The sequence below is a fragment of the Syngnathoides biaculeatus genome, chromosome 12 (assembly GCF_019802595.1).
Source record: "Syngnathoides biaculeatus isolate LvHL_M chromosome 12, ASM1980259v1, whole genome shotgun sequence".
Classification (NCBI taxonomy): Eukaryota; Metazoa; Chordata; class Actinopteri; order Syngnathiformes; family Syngnathidae; genus Syngnathoides; species Syngnathoides biaculeatus.
Window position 1 is genome coordinate 11,924,427 of NC_084651.1, and position 24,823 is coordinate 11,949,249.

Consider the following 24,823-nt stretch of genomic DNA (forward strand, 5'->3'; position numbering starts at 1 on the left):
AACCTAATGTCACCGTAGTCATTTTGCTACAACAGTTGACAAATGCAAGTCAAGACTCTTCCACACTAAATGAGAGTGTCAAACATTAACCCTCTCTGACATGACTAAAAGGACTATTAATATTCTAACTTTTAAATGTTTGACCCTGTTTCTGTCATTTAAACCCAGTGGTACAGTTTTGCTTGCAGCAGTACAGCTTTGAGTGGTGACTACCCAGGGCAGCAAGTTTAAAACATTATTGTGAAACATTTTTACATTTCAGAAAATCCATGAACAAAAAGCAGAAATACTTTAACGAGGGATTAAACAAATAACAATTGAGACAACCTGGAAAGGCAACATCCAACATTATTCGGAATCCACTGCATTTTCCTGGATTTCCAGGCCCTTCTAGCTCCAGGAATCATGCTATTATACTATAACTGGCCGCTGTATCTTTGTAGAAAGCACTGTACTACTGCCAGACAGTAAAAGAAGTACCGTAATTTCCGGACTATAAGCCCCGACTTTTGTCACACGCTTTCAACCCTGCGGCTTATGCAATGATGGGGCTAATTTATGGATTTTTTTTCTCGTGGCCGCCAGGGGTGCTTGAGCAGAAAAGGTAAGAGTGAGACAGGTGGAATATATGTGTTGAGGAAGAAGCAAGTTTAATGTAACTTTGTGCTTTGTGCATGAACAAAATTAGCATGAACAGACCCTCATCATGGAAAATGCAAAAAGAAATGCATATGACGCAGCTCTCATGTTAAAAGCAATCGAGCTGGGCAATAAAGAAGGAAACAAGCTGCTGCATGTAAACTTGGCATAAATTAATCGATGGTGAGACGCTGGAAACGGCACTGGGAAGAACTGGAGGATTGTAAAAAGAAGAAAAAAGCTTTCAGAGGTAATAAAAGCAGGTAGCCTAAACCGTGTTGCTGCTGTGTTACTGCCGCGTCACAGGCACTGTTTGGAAAGAAAAGCTAAGCTTTTAAAACTCTTTCTGTGTACCGTCTTTCTTTATAAATATCTCATGGTTCAATGTGGGTTTATGTATGGATAAAATGTTTTTCCTTTAAAAATGTCCTGGGCTTATAATCGGGTGCGGCTTATAGTCCAGAAATTGCGATATGTGTCGAACACTGTGCAACATGATTGAACCCAACTGGACCTGACCATTGTTTAAAAATAAGAGTTTTAACAGACGGACACCCACACATTGCGCTATTTACCACGTAGACACGCTGAGCAGCGAGGGTGTTTGGGTGTTTGATGGTGTATATACAACTTATTGTACTTGGATCACTTTTCTTAAACCCTTAAAAGATATATTAAGAGTTAAGGAAGAAGCAGGTTGTTAAAGAGAGGATGCTGGTGAGAATTTGTGGATATTTGAAAGGAAGCTGCCAGCTCCATTCATTTGAACGTAAACGCTAATACGCCCGGCAAGTAGAATGACTTGCAGTTAAAAAAAAAATTGTGACTCCATGGCCAGGGTTCAGTGTGTGTTGAGTTCCGTGATGTCGGTACAACATTTTTCGTTGGTATAAAACCATATCCCGCCGCCTTTTGTTTTCCCAGGTACAGCGATGTAATTGGAAATCCATAAGGATGGCAGCACAGCATCGAGAAAAAGTTCACAAATCCAAGTATCTGTGAAGCTCAGGGCGACAGAACGTCCAAAGTCTTTACTGGTCTTCGATGAAGACGCTCATCCATTGTGTTGGATTATGAGCGTAGATTTGTGAGGTGAATCGACCGGAGCGGCATTCGAAATCTTCTCTTACTGAGCTTGAACTGAACTCTGGCTCGCTGCCCTCTATGGCGTTGCCTTCACCTCCATGCGTCATTGACCACGGCTGCCCCGAGAATGAGAAGCTTCGAGAAAAAAACTGAGTGGGTTTGGGAAACTCGGTGATAGAAAGTCCAGGGTGAACTCCCTAATCTTTAGCAAGTCTTGCGTTGTGTACATAAGTGAGCCACGTAATGTCTTCAAAGATGAACAAAAAACAACAAGAACAGACAATACGAAAGATTACATGAGTGAATTGACCACATCTTGGCCCTTTTATAGCTCACTATCTGTAATGTCCTCACATTTTGCTCATGATAGATGTGTCCTTTAAACAAAATATACTTTATACATCCTGACACAGATGTGCTGAAACGGCAAAATTGAACATTTGAAAATGGGTCTGAAACAAAAAAAAAAAAAAAACTGGCAAAAAAGACAGATTTCTCATTTCTACGTATGTAGATGCAGAGAATGGTCCTCTGTGAAAATGGACAACATGCTTGTGTATTGACGTAAAACAACTTCAGTGTTCAACAAAGCTTCTCCTGTCTAGTCATCGCATTCAACTGCTGATAGTTTTGTCTCATCAGGCTGCACTGCGTGTTCAGCCAATCAGGTTGTATTTTTCACTTGGGTTCTGTTCAGCATTTCTTGTCTTTGTGAGTACAGGGTCAGAAAAAAAGACATTATTGAAAATCGAAACACCATGTAATACATTTGGGTGTGTTAGACTACGCGAGACAACCAGTCATATTAAAAGCAACAAAAGTTCTGATTCTGTCCTTCTAAAACCACGAAACAAAATATTACTCATAATAATATTTTTTAAAAATACACATTTTTAATCAAACCGCTTTACCAGTTTCCTTGCCCCACCTCCTTTTGGAGATTAATTTCACACTCCATTATCAGTCAGAGCCCCTGCAGACACAAACAGAACCACACTAATAGACCACACACAAGATTCCGATGAGTTTTCCCACCAGGCTGAAGCATATTTCAGTCAATGAGAACGCATGCATATGAGGAAACACACTCACAGTTTTACCATTTGTGTCAAACCTACACAGTATTTGCGCAGGACAAGGAAATAACTCTGCTTGACGTAGCATTATTTTGAAATGTCATCAGGTTGGCACATTGCCACCCACTCAGGTGGGAATAGTCGGCTACACACACACACACACACACACACACACACACACACACGCACGCACACGCTTCCACCGTGCAAAATAAGAATGAACTGCAATGAAAGACCTGAAGGCCTCTGGCAGTGACTTAACAATCCTAAAAGTCAATGATTTTTCAATAAGTCTTTGCCCTAGGCTAATTTCTGTCAGTGCAATTGCTAGCGTGATGAGTGTGAGGTACAGTACAGTTTTTGCAAAGTGCATATTGGGTGCTTGGCCTACGTGGCTGCTTGGTTCCCATGTCAGACTCCCTGGAAAAAGAGCAAAAGGTGATGGCACCATAGTGACACCATTCATTTTTAATTGTAAGAACTATGATTTATGTTATGACAAGTCTGGTCTCTGAATGGCACTTTCATGTGAGACCTTGAGCTCATGACATATCAATAATGAAGTACTAAAATTTGTACCTGGGGCTGCTACTTGATGCGAACCAGTAACCCGATATTTGTGACTGGTTTTGGTGTGGAGTTGTACTTTCCCTGACAACTCATTCGTTAGCAGCGTCCCATTTTTAGGACATTATGATTTTCACGCATTATATCCTTCAGAATATCAAAATATTTAGGTGTTTTAATCTGAAGCCATAATTTGGTATCAGGAAGGACAACTCATCGGTCAAAGTTAGCACGGAGTTATTTCCCTTTCCTTCCTGACCCAACATGGCTGCTTCAAGTACACGTTTTCCAAGAGAAGAAAGGGATAAAGGTCAGTATGCAACCAAGTTTGTCTTCAAAATGCTAATCCATCAATATTATTAATGTGTAAGTGCCGTTCTAGAATAACAATGAATTAACATATCTCGAGGATGTACCACTTCACAGAACTGATAACATACACGTCCCAGTTTTGGGACACTGCCCAAGAGAGGGTACATCTTTTTTGCCCTTAACTTAACCATAAACGAAAAAGAAGTGTTATTTCCTTGATTGTGGCCTGTTAGGAGACTTTTGTCTCAATAAGGCAAAAAATTGCCACCCTATTTTGGTCCACCAAAAATGGAAATTCTAAAAGTGCCAAGACATAGGCATGCTCTCAAGCGGAGCAGACCCATAATATTAAAGACCCTGTAGAGTGAATTCAGAGATTTGTTTCTAAGTACAACAAACATGTTTGTAGATAATTGCTGCATTCATGTACAGAGACAGAGAATTGTGTTTTTGAGAATTTATAGATTTTAGATGTCCAGATTTAGTTTTCAGGTGCAAGTTGAGTGGTGCGTGTTTTGACCGTATACAGTGGACACCCTTAGACTGCCATCTCAACCTTTTGAAGCCATTATTTCATACACTTGTTTTTATTTTCTATTCAGAATCAGAACCAGCTTTAATGGCCAAGTGTGTAAAAAACACACAAGGGATTTTTTTCCGCCAGTCGGTGCTGCCCTGGTATGACCATCACGACAAAGAACAAGGAATAACATAACAACAAGAACAAAGAACAAGAGACATTTCTGTTTATCAGAACTATTCCTTATAAGACGTGCAAGGTGTAAAATCTATAAAGGTAAGTGTGTTCATCCAAATGCGGCAGGCTTGTTAACAATGGTTCTCTGCAGTGTGTCAAAGTGACATTTCATTGTCACTTTACAGCAGGGGTGCTCAATGCGTCGATCTCGATGGCGTACCAAGGAAAAAAAAAAGACACGTATTTTTTTTTTTTTTTTACTTTAGCTCACCGCACATGTACAAACATCAACAGTACAGGAAAACACACTGTTAGTGAGTTACCCCCCTTTTTTAAGCTCTCACTTAAGAAATCTTAACAAACATGTGTATGGATGCTGCAGTAAAGAAGACAAAAATCTATCACTTTCATACGGAATGTGAAGCAGACTTTTTTTTTCACGATGTCATTTTCGAAGTGCGCTTCCCTCATCTGCCAGTGTAGTGAATTGTGGAACGGCATCTTCGAACTGTGTATGGAAAATACGACACTGACATTCCGCGGAACAGCAAATTGAGAATGAGAAAAGTGAACAAACTAAAATCCTAACTGGCCGCACAGCAGTCACTTTTCACACAATATATTTCAACAGCGAAAGACGTCACGAAGCATCGTTTCCGGGTTCGTCACATCACACGTAAAGAGGCATAGCTGACTCGTTGTTCCAATCTTTTAAAAATAAGGCGGAAATAATATCTTCAATAAAATGTCTGCATCTGTAAAGGAGTACAGTTACAGGGCGCTGTGAAGCCATGGCTGATGTGTGGAAGGACATCGGAGATTGGGAGTGTTTCTCACTGCAATTGGACGAACCCACTGACGTGAGTGACACAGCCCAGGTGTGCATTTTCATTCATATGGTATTTGTGATCATCAACTGGAACTCAGATAGTTACAAAAAATCTCTAAAATGAATTATGTTGTGTAATGGAAGGCACACAAACATACATTTAAATATAAAGAATCCTCAATATACTTTGAAATAAATGTGTTTTGCATTTTTGTAGTGGGTAAATCTTTGTGACTTGCTCATTCTATTTCATCATTGGTCATTCTAAAGAGAAAAAAACCCATCCCACCCCACCCCGTCGATCACGAGAGGCTAATGCTTGAGAAGTAGATCTTGGGGTAAAAAAAAAAAAAAAAAAAAGTCTGGGCAATTTACAGGAAACACAATCAGCTTTTTAATGGCCAAGTGTGTAAAAACACACAAAGATTTTTTTCTCCAGGAGTCGGTGCTGATAGCTAGTGTCAAAGCAATGTACACATTCTAAAATATAAAGTGGTGCCTAAAAGTACATTTGTGAATAAGCAAGACCATGTGCGTGCATTCATTAGTCACCCACCACTCAACAATGCCGCATCTTTTCTTGCCTGTTTGAATGTAATTTAATGAATGCATGCACCCCATCAGCCTTCTGGAACCGCCACGGAAGAACACACACACCGCCTTTTTGGCTGGCTCTTAAAGTATTACGCCATTATACAAAGATATCTTTCCAATCGAGGTGGCAGACGCACAACCCATCAGTGCTCAGCGAGATGGGACTGCGGGTTGGAAGGGGGAAAAAAAAAAAAAAACTATTGCAAAGCCAACTGTCCTCTCCCGACTATTAGCTTCTTTATCCCAAGATTGGAAGGCTGCGTGCGATAAGAGACGAAGAAAGAGTCCGTCAGAGAAAGTAAAAGAGGCGGAAAACAAATGAAAACGGGTCCAAATGGAAAAATAGAGAAAATGATACCGGGCAAAGAGCAATCATCACTCATCCCCTCGAAGGATGTTCTATAAAACAAACGAGCCCCGGCCTCTGTAATTACACCGCTTGCCGATGGACAGAGGAGAGAAAATGGCCCAACATTCCCCCCCAAATGAAGTGTCATCGCACAAGCTGAGGAGGGCGGTGCAGGCAGGGCATGAATTATCACTTGGTAAACAAACTCGGGCAACCATGCATATACGCAGACGACACATGGATATAATGTGTGTGGGTATGAACCTGCGTGTGTTTACCTTTCTGTCCACGCAGGCCACTGAGCGTCCGGCCATCCGGTTGGCCACATCCCTGTGTTGGTTAATGTCGTCATTTAGCAGATCCTCGAAACGGCCATTTCGGAACTTGAACAGTTTGTCTGTATACGTCGCACGTCCTTAACGCAAAAGGAAAGATGGTCAACATAGAAGCCAAGTCTCCATTAATCATTTTCTGTACTGCTTAGCCAATACAAGCAATAAGTACAGTACAGTAGAAATGCTAAAACTAGCTTGACCAGCTCCTAAAGATAACATAGATTAAAATGTAAATCAATGCTAAATTAATATCACAACAAATGACAGTTTAATAATGATGCTTTGATTATTTGTTGTTTTTACATCTGGCTAGCTAACCTTTACCCTGTTTTAATAGTTGGTTGTCAGTCAATCGCAGGGGACATATACCCATTCACACCTACTGACAATTTAGTCTTCATAAAAAGTGAGTACTGATACTATAAATTATTAAAATGGAGTAAAAGTCTATTAAATGTTTTGGTGATGTAAAATGCCCATTCTGATGCGCTTTTTAAAACAAAATCATCTCACAATCACAGTATTTTTACAATTGCAAGTTCGGTAATTATACTCATCGTTTGACAACATTCGTTTTGTAGACATGACAGTTTTATCTAGCTCACGTTCAAATTATTTTTTCATAACAGCACCTGAGGTCTTAACATGCACATAGTGAACACGCAAACGTCACGCAGGAAGACCTGATCAAAGATTTCAACAACTCACAACTGTGAGCCCGATGTGCTAACCAGTGATTCATCATGCTGCTCTTCTAAATTCAATTTCATTTCAAATATACGCTTCAGGTTTAATTTCAGCTCTCTTTTGAGTCAACTGGATGATGCACGTTGGTTGTATTGTGCCAATCTCTTCCTGTACTGAGATTTGAATTCTGAACTTAAAACTGTGGGGGGAGACTTTTTAATAATGACAATGTTGTCCAAATGTTTGGAGATCTTCTTAAATCGTCTTTCATTAAGTGCATAATTTTTCACATTTGTGATTTGTGTTGTTGTTTGCAGTGAGGAGTTAGGATTGTCTTTTGAAATAAAATTACTATGCCTGAATGAACTGGAGAAGTTCAGAAGACGTATTGACGTCTTGCACAATGTAATTTGTTTTCCAATATAACTTTTTCCAAACTTGCTCATTTTTTTTCAGTAGACAATAGAAACATGCAACAATACACATATTGTTAAAAAGCTAAAGCGAGCATGCTGTGGGACTTCAATTGACAAAAACCGTAATAAGACTTTTTATTTTCGTTTCTGCTTTCTCGCAATACTCGTGGAAGGATATTTTTCTTATTTGCGTGTTTAAAAGTACTGTTACCAGAAAAGGCGTTATTGGTGTTGAGTACATAAATCTCCTCCCGGCCGTCTCCATCAATGTCACACGCTGTTACCCCGATAGCATTGCCCTGGCGGTCTCTCAGGGCGTAGAACGGGGAGCTGCGATTGTCCACGGCGATGTTGACAAGTCTTCTTTTCTGCTTGTCGTACTTGAGCACCAGGTTTGGACCATTGTAACTGTCAGTACAGACAGCGTGGAATGTGTTACGTCACATTGTCAGCAGGTTCTTTGAATGACAGACGCCTTCATGTTTTGTTCTTAGTTTATGGGTGTTGTTTTTTTGGGGCTCTCAACAAATCACTTTGAAATACAATGATTTAGTTAAAGGGGACACTTTATGGAAAATTGGCTTTTTGATGCCTTGTACTGTAAAGAAGGCTTCCAAAGTTGGGTATTTGGAGTTCTTGTCCAACTATCAAATCCCACGTTGTCACCAATTTTCAAACATGTCTGTTAGCAAGCCGAATTTTGCCAAATCATGACGTCGATGCGGGAAGTGTCAGCTGCGTTCACCTCATGGACAGATCAGTACACTAAACATTTACTGTATTACCGTAATTTACGGCCTATAAGCCGCGACTTTTTTCACATGCTTTCAACCCTGCGGCTTATGCAGTGAGTCGGCTAACTTGTGCATTTTTTTATAACGGCCGCAAGGGGGCACTCGAGTGAAAAAGGTAAGAGTGACACCGGTGGAATATATGTGCAGAGGAAATGACTTCTACCGGTATATATATTTTTTCAAACCGGCCCTGTTAGTGCCATGCTTGATTCGGCGCCGTGCCAGCATCTTGCTGTTGGGTTACTGCTGTGTCTCAGTGATTTTTACTGGTAGTTTTTTTTTTAAACCAGCCCTGTTAGCGCCGCGCTAGCATTAGTGCTGCGCGAGCATGTTGCTGCTGTGTTATTGCCGTGTCTCAGTGATTTAGGTATGTTTTTTTTTTTTTTTTAAGCCGGCCCCGTTCGTGCTGTGACGGTAATGTGTATATGTGTATAATGTGTGTGGGTATGCACGTGCGTGTGTTTACCTTTCTGTCCACGCAGGCCACTGAGCGTCCGGCCATCCGGTTGGCCACGTCCCTGTGTTCGTTAATAAAGCTGTGTAGCTGCCAGGGCTGTTTTATTTTTTTAACCGGTGTTTTTTTTTTTTTTTTAACATCCCTGTTCATGCTACCATGTTGTTGCTATGTTAAACCTAGCTAAGGTATTAAAACTTTGAAAACTCTTTCTTTCTGTGCACTTGGGTGTTACTGCCGTGTCTCAGTGATTTTTACCAGCATGTTTTTTTTTTTTTTAACCGGCCCTGTTAGCGCGGCACTAGCATTAGCATTAGCCCAGCGGTGCTAGTGTTAAACTGTCTGTGTACTGTCTTTCTTTGTAAATATCTCGCGTTTCAATGTGGGCACTTGCGGCTTTTACACAGGTGCGGCTTATGTATCTACCAAATGGTACTTCCTTTACAAATGTACTGGGTGAGGCTAATAAACAGGTGCGCTCTGTAGGCCGGAATTTACGGTAATTGTTTCATAAAGTGCTGCCTCGAGAACAAAAGTGCTTTTTTCTGTCTTTATAGGTGATAAAATTTTTTGCTTGGACTCTGGGCTTCACTTCCGCAATTAGGAGGCACTTTTTAAATTGTATTAAAGGGGGGGGGACACAATTTCTCATTTGGGCTGAAATTTTGCCAAAGAAGGCTTCATCAAACTTTGTAAAGTAACTAAATATGCTTCCCTCCTATTTAAAATGTTTATTACAGCATAAAAGTAAGAGAAGACCTTTGAGTAATACTCTCAACTTTGCCACTGAAGGTCATTATGCCAATCGTGCCATATAAATGAAGGCCGTGATGATGTTCTTCTAATGTGATGCCCTCTCTCGCAGAATTGCTGCTGAATGGGACGTCTTTGCAGAAAAGACATTTATGAGGCGCGGCCATTTGCATCCATCTATCTGCAGCCTGTGAGGGATTCATCACCGCTTCATTGGTTAGAAGCAAGCTTGCCAAAGCATCTCCATCAGTGGCACTCTGTCCAATCTCATCCATTATCATCACATGAGTGAGCCCAAGTCTTTTTAAGTCTTTTGCCTTTGTCTTCAACCTTTAGCTCAGAAAATGAAGTGCACCTCCAATTCACACTTGGATAGCTATCACTCACAAGTTCAATCATCTGTTCAAATTTGTGTAATGGACGAAATTAAACAATGTCGGCACCACTGCGGGAGAAGCATCAAGGCTGGAATCGTTTCGCAAAGTACCCCACTAATTTCCACCGACGAGCTCACCCCGCAACAAACACCTCCAGGTCTCCGTCCCCGTCCACGTCGGTGACGGCCACGCCGTAGTTGAGCTGGGTCGGGTTGTTGTCGAAGTCGGGAGGAAACATAACCTTGGTTACTGCTGAGAACATCGGCTCCGAACGCTGGGTCGAGCAAAGCGAAGGCAGGAATAACACAAACCACAACATCGTGACCTGAAAAGAGGAACAAACTAATGTTGTTTGTTTTAATGACATATTTCACAGCAGTGATGAGTACAATTAGCAGGGTTATATAAAAAAAAAGTTCTGGAGTGGTGATGCATGTATCAAGAACCCATTGTGTCCTGGATTGGGTTGGGGATGCAAGAATTTGACACTTGTGTCAGGGGCTGCAACTGAAGGCTGACAGTGTACAAAAACTGTCACGATTTATTTAAAGGCATATAAAAATCGCAGATTGAGGGCTCTTTCAAAATGCAGCCAACATGCGGCCAAATGCAGCTGTGATGTACAATTTGACCAACCGCTTATGTGTGCATCATCTCACCATTATTGAGCTATAATGTTCACTTGTCTCACTCCGTGCTCGTTTGCGTCAACTTGTATTAGAGCTACAAAGTTCCACCCTCTGCATTGACTTATCCCAAAGCGATCTCTCCGTGCTCATTTTGAACGACAACGTAGATTTCTCTGAGCGGTCCGACTAAATGAGAATTGTACAATAACAGTAAATTGTGCGCTAGCAAACGGCAACACGCTCGTTGCTAATTCTCCAAATCTATTATTGTGACTCTGGCAGTGGCAGATTTTTGGCCGAGCTTTTTGCTGCGCTCAGACATAAAGATGAAGATATAGCACTTGCACTCGGCCGCATTCTGCAGACTTAGATGGTGAACAACCCATCACGTGAAGACAGGCGAAGGAATTGCGGGACGGAAAATCCATACGGGGAACAGCGTCCCAGCCCGAGGCTGAGTGAGAACACGGAGGGAAACTGATATGATCCGACACAACAGACCAAAGCTGTTGTTTCCCAACGGATGCTGGTCTTCTCGAAATGGGGAAGTCATCATGGGATAATAGGACACATTGAGGTGTTAGAGTCCAATAATGGTCACCAGATAAAGGAGAAGTTGATACAGTTGGCTTGTGAAATTCAGGCAAATTTAAAAAAAAAAGTTGGGAGAGGAGACAAACATCTCAGAGGGTGGGAATGGACAGCATAAGGTCACCACCTTCAACTTGAAATAAAACACTCATCAACAGCTCTGCATAACGTAACACACACACACACACACACACACACACCAAGTGGCGTTTACAAGCTGGCAACTTGATTTGCTCAGTCAGAAGATTTACGCCGGCAGCCTTCGTCATCGCTCCACGGCTGCTTTACTGCTGCAGCTTCCGCCCTCGATGCTAGCGTGCAGCCGCTCCGTGATTGATGCCTCTTTAACATCTCGCTCAACAATTCAATTTGAGATAAAAACCACATTGCGCTTTGAGTAATACTCTCAAAAGCCCATCGGCCGTGAGAGGAACCACCTCCGCTGACAACCGCAGAAATATCGCACGGGCCAACGGTGCCCACTTCGACAGTGACTGTGTAGCCTGTAGCAGTTAGCATGTTAGTTAACAACAATGGAAGTTCAAGATTAGGCAACGTTCTCTCTATTAGACCCGAAGACAATGACAAATGAGGGGGTCAGTTTTAAACCAGAGATATTTTACTGTCCGATTATCAAATGAAGACATGAATCAGAAAGGGTTTCAAAAAATGTTAGATGCTCATGCACTTTACGATATCGACACACTTTCGGAAAGGCGCATTAGAGTCCTTTTCAAAGTACTATCTTTGTTCGGCCTAGTTCAGCTTTTCTCGAATCAGATTTTCCTCTTCAAAATTCTCAGCGAGAAACTGTGAAAACCACATCGCAGTGAACGCTATCGCAGGAATGAACCATGCTGACAAACAACCACAATGTAGGACAATGATGGTGTCCTACTTCTTGGTATCATGAAGAAGGAGTCACATTTTCTTCAAGAGGAAACTTAAGCAGCAAGAGGAAATCGGATTGCTGCAGCAAAGCAGAGACTGTGGAGTAACACGGTAAGCTAACATTAGCATGTTTTTAAATGTAATTTCTTGGAACATGCTTTCAAATCCAGTTGACTATCGAAAAGGAAGGTCCATAAATGTATGCTTACTACAAGCGAGCCGCTTTAAGTTCCAAAAACGTGTCAATAAAAATTTTCTGATCGGTTGAAACTGTCCAATCCTTCCTCCATTTTCACTTCACGGAAGGGCACCACTGTGTTTTTAAAGTGGAGGTGCACATTATGGACAGAGTTTGGAACTTTTTATTTTAAAGTTGGACAGGGGTTGTATTTTGCAGTAAGACCATCCTTAAAAAGAGTCCCCCATAATTTAGAAGGGAAAGCAGAAGAAGGGGAAAGTATGTCCAAAGACAGATGAGGGTGTGAAACCACAGGGGACGACTGCATTGATAAAATGGTAGGGTGATGCCTTTCCCAGTCAAGGACGCCCAGCCTGCATTCACAACAATAAATCTTTTTTTTTTTTTTTCGAAGGTAAAGTTACAACCAGGACATTTTACAAAGTGCAAGAAGTCCTGAACAGTTATGTGCACTCAATCGTTTTTTAGAATATAATGCATGCTTAACTGTTATCTTCCTCCCCTTGTGTGTGAACAAGAAGCACCCTTTTTCTCTCTCTCTCTCTCTCTCTCTCTCTCTTTTTTTTTTTTTTTGTTTTAAGTCAAACAGTCAAATAGCATGAAATAGCCCCAGGAAAATGTGTCGTCTCAGGCCCGGGAAATGTTTTCACTTTGGGTTATTTATACTGGCATTAAGAGGCCATTACGGCAGCGTGCAGCATCAGCATGTGCCTTGTGGAGCGTTCATGCTCGCCTCTCATCCTGATAACACTGCGACAAAGAGCCAGTGAAGATGTTCACTTTCAAAACACGCTCACAGGAATCTCTTCGCTGTGAAGGACACCCCAGTTGCAGAGCACACACATACACACACACACACACACACACACACACAGGGCTGGACGAGTCCCAGCAAAATGCATTTCAATTTCACTTCCACTATAATCAACAGTCACCATTCAAGTTGAATTGTAGTTTATCCATCATGGAGCAAAGTGACTCTCAGCCACTCAAACCAGCAGGGACAAAAGTACTGACAACATAATCGCTTCATTTTTTTTTTTTTTTCAATAATAGAATACTTTGTCTATTGGCAATAGACAATTTTATTTGCAGTCAGTTTCAAGGATTTGTTTGCAATAGGATACAGTGGGAATCCAATTGACTTTTGATTACTATTAATACCATGTAGTTTACAATTACCTTGACATCAATTCAAAAAATAACTTTTTACACACAAAAAATATTTATGTAAATTAATTAATTAAACATTGTGAGCTACTATTCTAGGATGCATATATGCCGATACTCATTCAGATTAAATAAATTGTAGCAGTAACTTTTGACATCCACCCCCTCTAAATTAATAGAAATATCATTAGTTATAAAAAAAAAGTCCTGACTTTTAAGCAAAACTTTGTAAATATGTATACTATACCTTATAAAAAAATGTTGCCTATAAATTTTAATCTGCTTTACCATTATTGAAATTGAAAAATCAATATTTTGTAGCGCCAAAAAACTGGACTTCCCTCTTTCAATTTTCTTAGCATTTTTTAAATGTATTCATGCAAGAAAAAAACAACTGCGGTCCGTTGGAATCATTCACTGATGGCAAATGTATACAGTGCACACGCGTTCGATGACCTCAACTTGTTGCATCACGTCCAAGTTTAACTTTGCATATATGGGCATGCATCCTGTATTAAGTGAAAGGCAGCAACTCTGAATGAAGTCCAGTACTCACGGTTGAGGAGGGGGACGGGGAGGGTGAAAACTCCGACCCAAAACCTCCAGCAAGAGGCAGCAAAATAGTCACTATCCTCGTTTAATTGTGCTCGGGAAACCGCTGTTATCACACAAGAGCCTCTTTCCCCCCCACCCCCCTTTTTCCCTCGACACTCATTCCCTTTACTCAACTCGTAAAGGTTTTGCTTTATGAAATTTCTGGAGCGGGCGTCGGGGCCAATCAGCGCGAAGATTTCTAAATATTTAAGTAGAGAGCCAATGAGGAAGCGCATATGATTTTGTGGGCGTGCCCTCAGGTGTTCACTCACAGCGACGCGGAGACGGGGCTCAGCTGGAGGAGGACGAGGCGCTTTCCAGTTTCTTCTCTTGTTCCTTCATGTGAGCCGCAAAATATGATGCTCCACTTATGATCTTCACCAACACTCAATTTTGTTTCATTGTATGCCGACATAATGAGTGCACCTGTCAGTCACGTCAACGCGACGACGTCATACTTTCGCGTTCTCGTGCCACGCTGTTGTATGTTGTCGACTGTAGTTTATTTTTGTCAGTAGTTAGATATTAATGTTTTTCTTTATGATCACATACATTCTAAACTATTCACTCAATTAACAGTTTAGAGACGCATTTCTTTTCGTGGGAGGGCCAACTCATTAGGAACACCCTGCGCCTGATTTCCAGTACAATTTCCATAGATAATTGTTATTGTGCGTTCCTGATATTTGTCTTACCTCATTATGCAGCATGAGGTGGTGAAACTAAGAAACAGCGCTCAAGAGCAGTGTTTCCCAACAGTTTTCAACCTGGTATGTGCAATTTCCTACTGTACTGCCAAATAGAAACAAACTTTAAAGTTAAGAACTATAAGGACCATGTGTTGAAAAAAAAAAATTGGAAACATACAATATGACTACTGTATCATATTTTAAAACTAGTAACTACACATGCTGTTCAAAATGCTTTTGAGGTCACCTTTTTAAGAAACTGAGGATGACCATACACAGAAACATTCAAAATATTCATAATTAATATAAATATTTGCATGAACAACACTTGAAGATAGGTACGGCGCTAACTGAGCATGCCTTTTTGTGCTGTGTGACCACATATTCTTATGCCACTGCGCAAAGTAGTTCATCGTATCATTTGCATCCTTGAAATATGTTGGTACCGTTGTAAAAACCAAGGACCCCTGGGTGTCTTCATTACTTGTCCGTGACCCCTGCGCCCCCACACCACTACATTATAGATCAGCACCCCGCTACTGGGTACCCACCCATAAGTTGAAAATCACTGCTCTGGAGGATGCAGTTTAGTTGTATGCCACTGCAGAGTACTGTCTCCATAACAACAATATATGTTTTTAAATTAATCCCTTTGATCATTATTTGCAAAAGCCAATTTACCGGCTCTAATTTGATGGGGAAGGTCCACTCCGTAATAAAGTATCCTTTGAAAGGATTGTGTCTTAAGAGAGTGATTAAAAAATCTGATGTTGAATGTTTCGGGGCAGTATGGTGGGCGACTGGTTAGCACATCTGCCTCAAAGTTCTGAGGACCCGGGTTCAAATACTGGTTCTTCCCACATTCCGAAAACACCCATGATAGGTTGATTGAACACTCTAAATTGCCTGTAGGTTTGAATATGAGTGTGACTGGTTGGTGGTTTCTATGGGTCTTGCGATTGGCTGGAGTCGGCTCTGGCACGCCTGCGGCCCAAGTGAGGATAAGCGATACAGAAAATGGATGGATGGAGTGTTTTCGGCAAGAAAGCTACATTTGTTTGGACCAGCAATTTTAAAGTGGCCAGAATCTTCGATGACCGCATTTTCAGTTTTACAGTTGAAATTGCATTGTTCTAATGTCATGCTCCACAGAGTACAACCTGCAGAGTGGGTGCGCGTGTGCGGGTGTCATGGCAAGTCCCCTGAAAATGAGATGTTCACATCCCAAGGACGTTTTCCACCATCATTTAAAAAAAAGTGCAGGAAGGCTTCAGATAGAAAGTGCTGAGGTCATAAAGCAGCGCTCCTCTTTCTCCGCTCTAATTGTGTGAGGTCTTCCATCCATCCATTTTCTGAGCCACTCATCCTCACGAGGGTGTATGGAGTGCCAGAACCTATCCCAGCTGTCATCGGGCAGAAGGCCGGGTACACCCTGAAGTGGTCGCCAGCGAATCGCAGGGCACGTGGAGACAGACAACATTCGCACTCACAATCAGACCTTGGGGGAATTTAGAGTCTCCAATGAATGCCTGTTTTTGGGATGCGGAAGGGAGCAGGAGTGCCCGGAGAAAACCCACGCAGGCACGGGGAGAACATGCAAACTCCACACAGGTGGGGCCAGGATTTAAACCCCAGTCCGCGGAACTGTGAGGCCAACTTTTTAACCAGTTGCTCAACTGTGCCGTGTGTGAGATCTGTTGATCTAAATCCACAGGCACATGGCTGCGTCTCATACAACGCAAAAACTGAAATGTCAATTTGATGTCACCGCGCTGCTGGCTTTGAGCTAAAATGAGGTTAAACAAGTTCTGTTTTTTTTTTCTTTGTTGTTGGTAAGTCTCACATACAGTATCTTTGTATGGTTGAACAATGTATTAAAGGTTTTGAAAGAACAATAAAACTTTCCCACACAATTCGGCACATGATACCTTCCTACCACTGGAACTCTTAAGGCTGTTGGTTGAGTTGTACTGATTTTGACTAATGTAAATAAATAATGTATTTGTAATTGCATTACAGTAAAACTGTTGCCATTGTGTCCTTAGTTTTAATGGTTAGTGTAACAAAGCGAAAATAAGGAAAGCGTAATGTGATGATTTGTGTTGTCGAGAGAGCTCAATGAGGCAGCATGTTGAAAAAGTGGTTCTTACCTCTGCCTCACGGTTCTGAGGTTTAGGCTTCAAATTTTCTTCTTGTGGACTCTGGCCTCTTATCACATTCCAAAAACATGCACCTTGGGTTAATTGTCTGTATGTTCCATGCAGTTTAGTGGCAACCTGTCCTGGGTATACCCTGCCTGCCCAAAAGACAACCTCAATGGCCTCCGTACTTTACATTAATGCGTCGATCGTGAGACAGTCTTGGTCGATCGCGGGACGGCGTGCCCTAAAAAAAAAAAAAAAAAAAAAGTCAGCCAATGTTCCCTCTAAACTGCGCGCGTGCGCAATTGTGCACCGCCGGTGCAGTCTCTTCACAGATATTCTGCATTGTGCACAAAAAAAAAATCCAATGCAAATTGAAAGTACAATGTACAGCTATTCAGTTTGTGGCATTTTGTAGTGTGTTTCATTGAGTGAGGGATGACTGGTTGCTACATCCAATGGCACAATATACATGCATACTGTAAACATGAAAAGAAGAAGCCCGTGGTTTCTTTTAGGCAGCACATGGAACTTTCTCTAACAACGACCGCTGCACTGCCATACTTTCTTATTCCTAGTTTACCTTACACCCGCCACCCATTCCCGCTCTTAAAGACATACACTCATAATTACAAATGTTACAGTACTTACACAGCCCATCAATGTTCTAATTTGTTTTATAATGACAGCGTCCACCACCGCTGGTTTAGTTAGCAACACAGTCTGGGCAACGTAGAGCAAAGACGAGCTAGACATGCAGCTTATGTTTACTTTCGATAATGGAGAAAGTTAAAAAAGAAATGCTGTTGTTTTAAGATGCAATGACCGTCAGAGTATGTGAATAATCGAAGAAAAAGTGCTTAAACTGGATGAGATTTTCTCTTTTCCGAATGGGAAAGCTCTGGTCTGAAGGGAAAGTAAAAACTGCAGGATGAGACGGTGTGTAATTTTAAAATTCCACCTTGGCACAGCATGATCCAGGATGAAAGCACAGATAACACAGAGCACAAAAACCTAGTTCTGTATTTGAAATATTGGAGGCAACTTAACATTAACTTGAAAACGGTTTGGGAGCATCATTATCATCATCCTCTCCCACCGTCGGTAGCTCGCCAGAGGCTGGCTGCTTGAAAAGTAGATCTTGGGGTAAAAAAGTGTGGGCACCCCTGCTTTAGATAAACACTGAAATGTGCCGAAAATTTGCTTTGTTTGAATCTCATTATTTTATGTTATGTGTAAAAAAAAGAAATGGCAAACATCTGCAAAGAAACCTGCCAATTTTAGGGGATTTGGGAAAAAGCCAATATCGGCCGTTGAATCGGGCAGGTCTTGTTTGAGACCATCCTCCGATTTATCCGCCTCCCCTTCCGGTGGTTGCCGAGGTCGTGGCTCTCTCTCTGCCCTTAGCTCTTAAAATAGCGCTTCTTGGACTGTAGATGAGGGATGAATGACACTCAAGGGAAGAGAGGAAAAAGGGGAGTGGTGGGTCTCCTGCACTTCTCTCTTCCCTTAAGGACCATTGGGAAAAACGTATATCACCGGCGCCGTGATGAATCCCCTCTGCAGCTTTTGGAGACCTCTCCTCATATCGTTAAGCTTCAGTAATGGCCCCCAGGCCACACGTTCCCCTGGCAGGATTCCCTGGCGTTCATTCACCTGACTAACGGGCGTGCTGGTTAGCCCCGGTGCAAATCGATTGTGACGTTGCTACAGCTGCCGCCTGGACCCGGCATGCATTGGACCCGTTGCAACATTAGGTTGTTTAAGTAAGCAATTAATACTGTATATTTATTGTTTTGTGATCCGGTGCAGTTACACACAACTGAGAAGAGAGATACTTTGCTCTTATCAAGGAGGTAACAAACTATTCAAAGTGGCAATAATGACACCATAACATGCTTAACTTGAATTGACTCAAATTTAAATGCAGAATTTTAAACGGCTTCTCATGATGTAAGCTGCACTTCGTATAATTTCCATCTTCACATGGAACTTGTGAACAATTTCCATGCAAGTTATGCAATCTTGTGCAGATGAGCACTTGTTTACCCTGCAGTTTGGGGATTTTGTTATTTTTTTTGCATTTTTGTTTTTAATTCTCAGTTGTATCTCACGCTCTGTGTGTACATTAAAGACAACATTTGATTTACCGAGCGGATGAGCTCCAGTCCGCATCTTTGAACTCGTGCAGCGAGGGCCGCGTGTTCTTGAGCCTCCCGGGGGCGCGAGCGTACGTTTGTGCGAGTGCCGCAATGAAATCTGCGGCGCACACAAACACACACATGCTTAAATATAGATTCAGCCAACAGGGTCCTCAATAGATCAGACTTCCCCTGACAGTTCCCTTAAATGTCCTTGGCAGCCCCCCTTCCCCACCCTACCCCGCCATTCCTACACACCGTTTCCACTCTGCCCCATGTGATGCTGCAATATTTCTCTTCTAGAAGGTTCCCATCACCACTGAGCCCTGTAATGCATGACACAATCTAGGTCTATCCCATAAGGTGTCACTTAGCCAAAGAGCCCACTCCAGCACACTCCACGCCGAACGACGTGCAGAAGCTTGAAGAACACAACACGATAGCCTTCTAGTCTAGTTGTCTTTTTGTTCTTTTCTAAAAGTTAATTATTTGCATTACATCATTGCTAGTGTCAATTTTCTCCTTCCCAAAGCAGCAACTCATCTGCCAGTTAGACATCTTCACACGACTTTGAAGAATTACACCAATAAAATGTTGTTTTCACAGTCTCTGACAAATATAACACACTCCCCACATTACTATCAATCTCATTTTTTAATTTAATGTATGAATATGTGATTTATGTTGCTCGCCCCGATGCTGTAAATTTGTTTTGCGGGGCGGTGGGATCTCAGAGCGCTGATGTTTCTTTATTGATTGGCTGACATAATGGTGTTTGTTCTTTATAGCTGATCTCAGGAAATAAAGCAAATAAATAGCCGCGAATGAGCACGGTTGCTGTGATACCGTGAAGGGGTAGATGACAGTAGAAAAAGAATGCTTTGGGGGGTGGGGTGGGGGAGCAGGAAATAATTGATGATTGATGAAGAATCCCAATACATCACTAAAATCAGTTCCCTTTCATTTTGCAGATCTGACTGTGAAACCGGGACTTGTTTGCACGAGTGGCTCCGGGATCACAACTGAAGCAAAAACCGCCTCCAGGTATCACTCACGTGTTGTACTTGTCAACCTTTATTGACAACTTGCCACATGTGACGGGAGCGCTTCCGCATTTTGTCTGCTAATGCCGAGTGACGGGCCTTCGTTTCCTTTAAGACTGTTTTGATCACTCGCAGAGGATTTGTCAGACTGATTTGAAAAGACAACCTTTGCCCAAAGGGCGCACGGATGGCTGGAAATGTGTCGTGTTCCAGGAAAGAAATTATATTAGGTCAACGGTGTACGCGCTAAAGTGGTTGCCAGCCATTCGCGGGGCACATATTCCTTCCACATTCCAAAAACATGCTCGATCGGTTCATTGAAGACGAATCTGGATGTAAATGGTGATCTATATACGTATGTGCTGTGTTTGACGAGCAACCAGGCCAGCGTGCATCCTCACATTCAAAGTCTGTGATATGCGTCTTTTGTTTTGTGGAGAACAGTTGAGAATTTTAAAATATTACCGTAATTCCCGGCCTACAGAGCGCATCTGATTATAAGCCTGACCCAGTACATTTGTAAAGGAAATATCATTTGGTACATACACAGGCAGCAGCCGTGTAAAAGCCGCAAGTGCCCACATTGAAACATGAGAGATTTACAAAGACGGTACACAGAGAGTTTAACGCAGGCACCGCTGCACTAATGCTAACGCCGCGCTAACAGGGCCGGTTAAAAAAAAAAAAAAAAACATACCGGTAAAAATCACTGATACACGGCAGTAACACGCTAGCGCAGCCCTAACAAGGCCGGATCGTTAAAAGTCACTTCCTCAGCACATATATTCCACCGGTCTCACTCTTACCTTTTCCGCTCGAGTGCACCCTTGCGGCAGTTATAAAAAATGAACAAATTAGCCGCATCACCGTATAAACCGCAGGGTTGAAAATGTGTGGAAAAAAAGTCGCGGCTTATAAGGCGGAAATTACGGTAAGTGGATTTTGTTTATTTAGAAGCAACGACTCTGGACGATTGGTGTTATTCGAGCAAAGGTTGTCTTTCATATGCTGTGGTTCCATTTTTAAAGACAATTTTATCACTCCCGGCACCCGATGACATTTTAATGGTGACATTGCAATAAACACATCCAGTAGTATGAAAATTATATTCACACTGAGATGCTCACCACTTGTACTGTACTGATTGGTGGAACGCACAATTTGTCAATAACTTTCATCCGGTACAGCACAGATGCTTTCTTCATGCCTGCAAATGTAATTTCGCGACTTATAGGCCGGAAATTACGGTACTTAGATATCTGTCGAGTTAATGATGGTTTTATGACGGTAAAAGGTTGACTGGGGAAGTGATTATTATTATTTTATCAATTACTTCAAATGGGGGGGGGTGTTGATCATTTATCTTAACTTGTAGGTCAGGTCAGCATGTAACATCCCCCCCCCCCCCCAAAAAAAAAAAAATGGTGTTTTCTCTTAGAGGAGGAGAGGAGTGTATCAATCTGGCTGATTCGGACTCGAGTCTATTTAGTGACAGTCGCCGCCTCCTGGCTGATGTTCCGCAAACTTGTGCTCATGGGAGATGAAGAAGCCTGTCAAAGCCTTCTGAGGCCCGTCAGCATCCCGCTTTGATTGTTCCGCTGCTAATAGCAAAATCAATTTTTAAAAAACGAGGGACACGGAAACAAGGGAGGAAATAAAGGATGTGTCCATTTCTGGTGAAGGGATGCTGAAAGAGTAGACAAAACAACGTTTTAAGACACCTCGCTCCATTTTGGTATTTTTTAATTTATTTTTATTCATGCCTTGGTCACTGGATACGGCATCAAGCACACCTGCACAATTGAATGCGTTTCTCTCATGGAACTAAAAAGTATTCAGGTCTACACCACTGCAAACTCCAGTCATAGATATTAGATATCTTAGCTGTTATTTTAATTGACGTAATTTGTAATGTTTTCATGTCCATTTTAATGTTGTTAATGTCAGAAATCCCGTGCTGCTATCTTGGCAAGGTCCCTCTTGCAAACATTTCAATGAGACCACCTGATTAAATAAAGAGTTGAATTAAAAAGAAAAAAAAAAGGAAAATAAAATCAGAGTACTGATACGAAGTGGAAGCCTTTTATCACAAGAACTATTAAAATGGCTGCCCAGACCTCACAGTACGATAGAACCTTGTGATTTCTTCGTACTATTCTTTGGTGGAAAATATGATGACTAAATAAGTGTATTAAAGTTGTGCTTTGTTTTCCCCCCCATTCACTACAATGCAATAATCTTGTTTTAAATCCACTGCGTATAAAAGATTTCATTGATTAACATGTCTGTGTTCTGCAGAATTATGTATTCACTGGCAAAATGCCAGTAGAGTTTTTCCAAATCATCTAAATCAGAGGTCACTTCGCCCCTAAAGGTCATGTGAGGAGCATACGGGCTCGTTCAAAAAATAGCTCAATTCGTCAGTCTTTACTGGCTTGAGAAAATGGGACAATGTAATTTCCTAGGAATATTGCAGAAGTGGTCATTTGAGAATGTAGACAGGTTTCCAGTATTTAAGTGTTGCATATTGATATTCATCTTTTTCTTACATTGTTAAATCATGGTTGATAATTATTTTGAGAAATCATTAGTGTTTTTAGATCACTAGATTCTCTTTAGATTCACACCAACAACCCCTTCGTGTACAGCTCAGATCATCTACTAAACTGGTCTGAGTCGATGGGTGTCGCAATATGTTAGCTAATACGCTCAAATCTTCTCCATTGACTCCGTGAGGCTCCTGTCGAGTTAAGAGAGCAGCCGCTTGTTTAAAATGTCATCTCACAGTTGGCTAGTCAACCCCTAACTACCGCTGCCCCCATCCTTCCTTCCTCGTGTATTCATGTTGTTCCCTCCTCAGGTAATCAGCCGTTTCTGCACAGGCGCGCACGTGGCCCCGACACTGCGGAAATTCATTTTTTGCTTTAATTTCAGGCCCATTGATCGAGAAGCGCTGTACAGGCGCATGACATCCATAATCACAACAATGGCGTGACAGCGCATATAAATAATGTGGAAGGATGAAAGGGGGGGTGCAGAGTTAGGAAAAGCCAGGCTACATCTCTTACTGCACTCTGTATTAATTACTGAAATCCCAACCCCTCCCTTCTGAGGCCACGTACTTTTTTTACCCCTCCAACTTGAAGCATCCATTAATGAAAAGGTGCCGTCTCTACACTAATCACATAGTCTGCTGTACATCTGTAATTATGATGATTAGTGGAGTGAATTTAAGTTCTAGAGGCTAGAGCCCTGCTTCAGTGTGAACTTTTGCCTGTACAAATATTGTCAGGATGCTAAGTTTCAGGCAGCAATGGATGGATAATGAAAGACAAAAGGCATCAGCCCAAACATGGTAGAACATTTGTTAAATACAATCCCAGAAATAAGGAAGAGCCAGTAGAATACGATACATGGCGAGGCTCAGGCTTGACGTGACAGATGATCTGGGTGGAATGCAAAGGTGGGCCACGGTTCATTTTTCGGACGTTTTGAATGGTCACACCAGTGTAAAATGAAGTTGACTGCAGTTAATAGGGAGACATAAAAAAAATAAACAACAACAGCAATAGAACACCACCTTAATTTTCAAGAGATGAACTTGAAATGCATATGGTGACCATTTTAATGCTATCGCGCAATAACGGCTTTTACTTTTTGGTTAAATTCTGAATTGTAGAATCTCAGGGACTTTCAAGAGGGCTACAGTGAATATAATAAGTCAAGACATCCTGTTCGAATGTCAGCTTTTTGGTGATGTAAAGGAAAATCAAAAACCTTTCCACCATTCTTGTGACCCATAATTTGAGTTCATTTTTATCTTTTCTAGAGGGAAAATAAAAATGAACAGAATCAGAACCAGGCAATCACATTCAAACTCACGTTCAAAGAAAGTCACCACACTCCTGCCACCATGAAAGGTGCCATCTAGCTGTTATTGTAGGCTTTTCCTGACTTTTATTTATCTTTGCTTTCTAGAAAAAAAAAATGAATGTTTTGTGCTAAAACTGACTATCGTAATTCCTGGCCTACAGAGCGCACCTGGTTATAAGCCTCACCTAGTACATCTGTAAAGGAAATACGATTTGGTACATACATGGGTCGCAGCTGTGTAAAAGCCGCAAGTGCCCACATTGAATCCCACATTGAAACACAAGATATTTACAAAGAAAGACGGTACACAGAGAGTTTTACGCTAATGCTAGTGTTGCTGCGCTAATGCTGGCGCTGCGCTAACCCTAGTGCTGCGTTAACGCTATTGCCGTGCTAACGCTGGCTCCACGCTAACAGAGCCGGTTTAAAAAAAAATAAATAAAAAAATACCAGTAAAAATCACTGACCACAACAGTAACACGCTAGCGCACCGCTAACAGGGCCGGACCGGTAAAGGTCACTTCCTCCGCACATATATTCCACCGGTCTCACGCTTGCCTTTTCCACTCGAGTGCCCCCTTGCGGCCGTTAGAGCAAATGCACAAATTAGCCACATCACCGCATAAACCGCAGGGTTGAAAGCATGTGAAAAAAGTCACAGCTTATAGGCCGGAAATTTAGGTACTACTTCAAACTGTTCCTAATTCCCTCCACCTCGATGGAGGTGGCACAGTCCCACCCCAAAACTGCGATGCTACCACCGCCATGCTCGAATGTGGCGATGGTGATGTAGCAGTGCTGTATTTGTGCCAGACATACATTATGGAATCGTGGTTCAGTTCATTTGAGTTCTAAACGTTATACGTCAAATTAAAATCGACTTTTTTTTTTTTTTTT

The 24,823-nt window shown here is 41.8% G+C and overlaps 1 protein-coding gene and 1 long non-coding RNA gene across 5 annotated transcripts in view; one reads left to right on the forward strand and one right to left on the reverse strand.

Annotated features, from left to right (window-relative positions):
• crtac1b (cartilage acidic protein 1b) overlaps positions 1-14,206 on the reverse strand; it is a 33,509-nt gene extending 19,303 nt beyond the window's left edge. Inside the window, exons 1-4 of the mRNA XM_061837939.1 lie at positions 14,002-14,206; positions 10,103-10,290; positions 7,799-7,995; positions 6,428-6,564 (exon numbers count right to left, since the gene is read on the reverse strand). Coding sequence (XP_061693923.1) covers positions 6,428-6,564; positions 7,799-7,995; positions 10,103-10,284 — 516 coding nt within the window. The 5' untranslated portion in view covers positions 10,285-10,290; positions 14,002-14,206. The remainder of the gene's footprint in view (positions 1-6,427; positions 6,565-7,798; positions 7,996-10,102; positions 10,291-14,001) is intronic.
• An 85-nt stretch (positions 14,207-14,291) lies between these two features.
• LOC133509929 (uncharacterized) overlaps positions 14,292-24,823 on the forward strand; it is a 59,453-nt gene continuing 48,921 nt past the window's right edge. For 3 of the 4 annotated variants that reach the window (XR_009797474.1, XR_009797473.1, XR_009797471.1), the window contains exons 1-2: positions 14,744-14,809; positions 19,982-20,054. This is a non-coding gene — a long non-coding RNA (uncharacterized LOC133509929). Of the gene's footprint in view, positions 14,382-14,743; positions 14,810-19,981; positions 20,055-24,823 lie in introns of those variants that run through there. The other variant, XR_009797472.1, reaches the window with a different exon arrangement.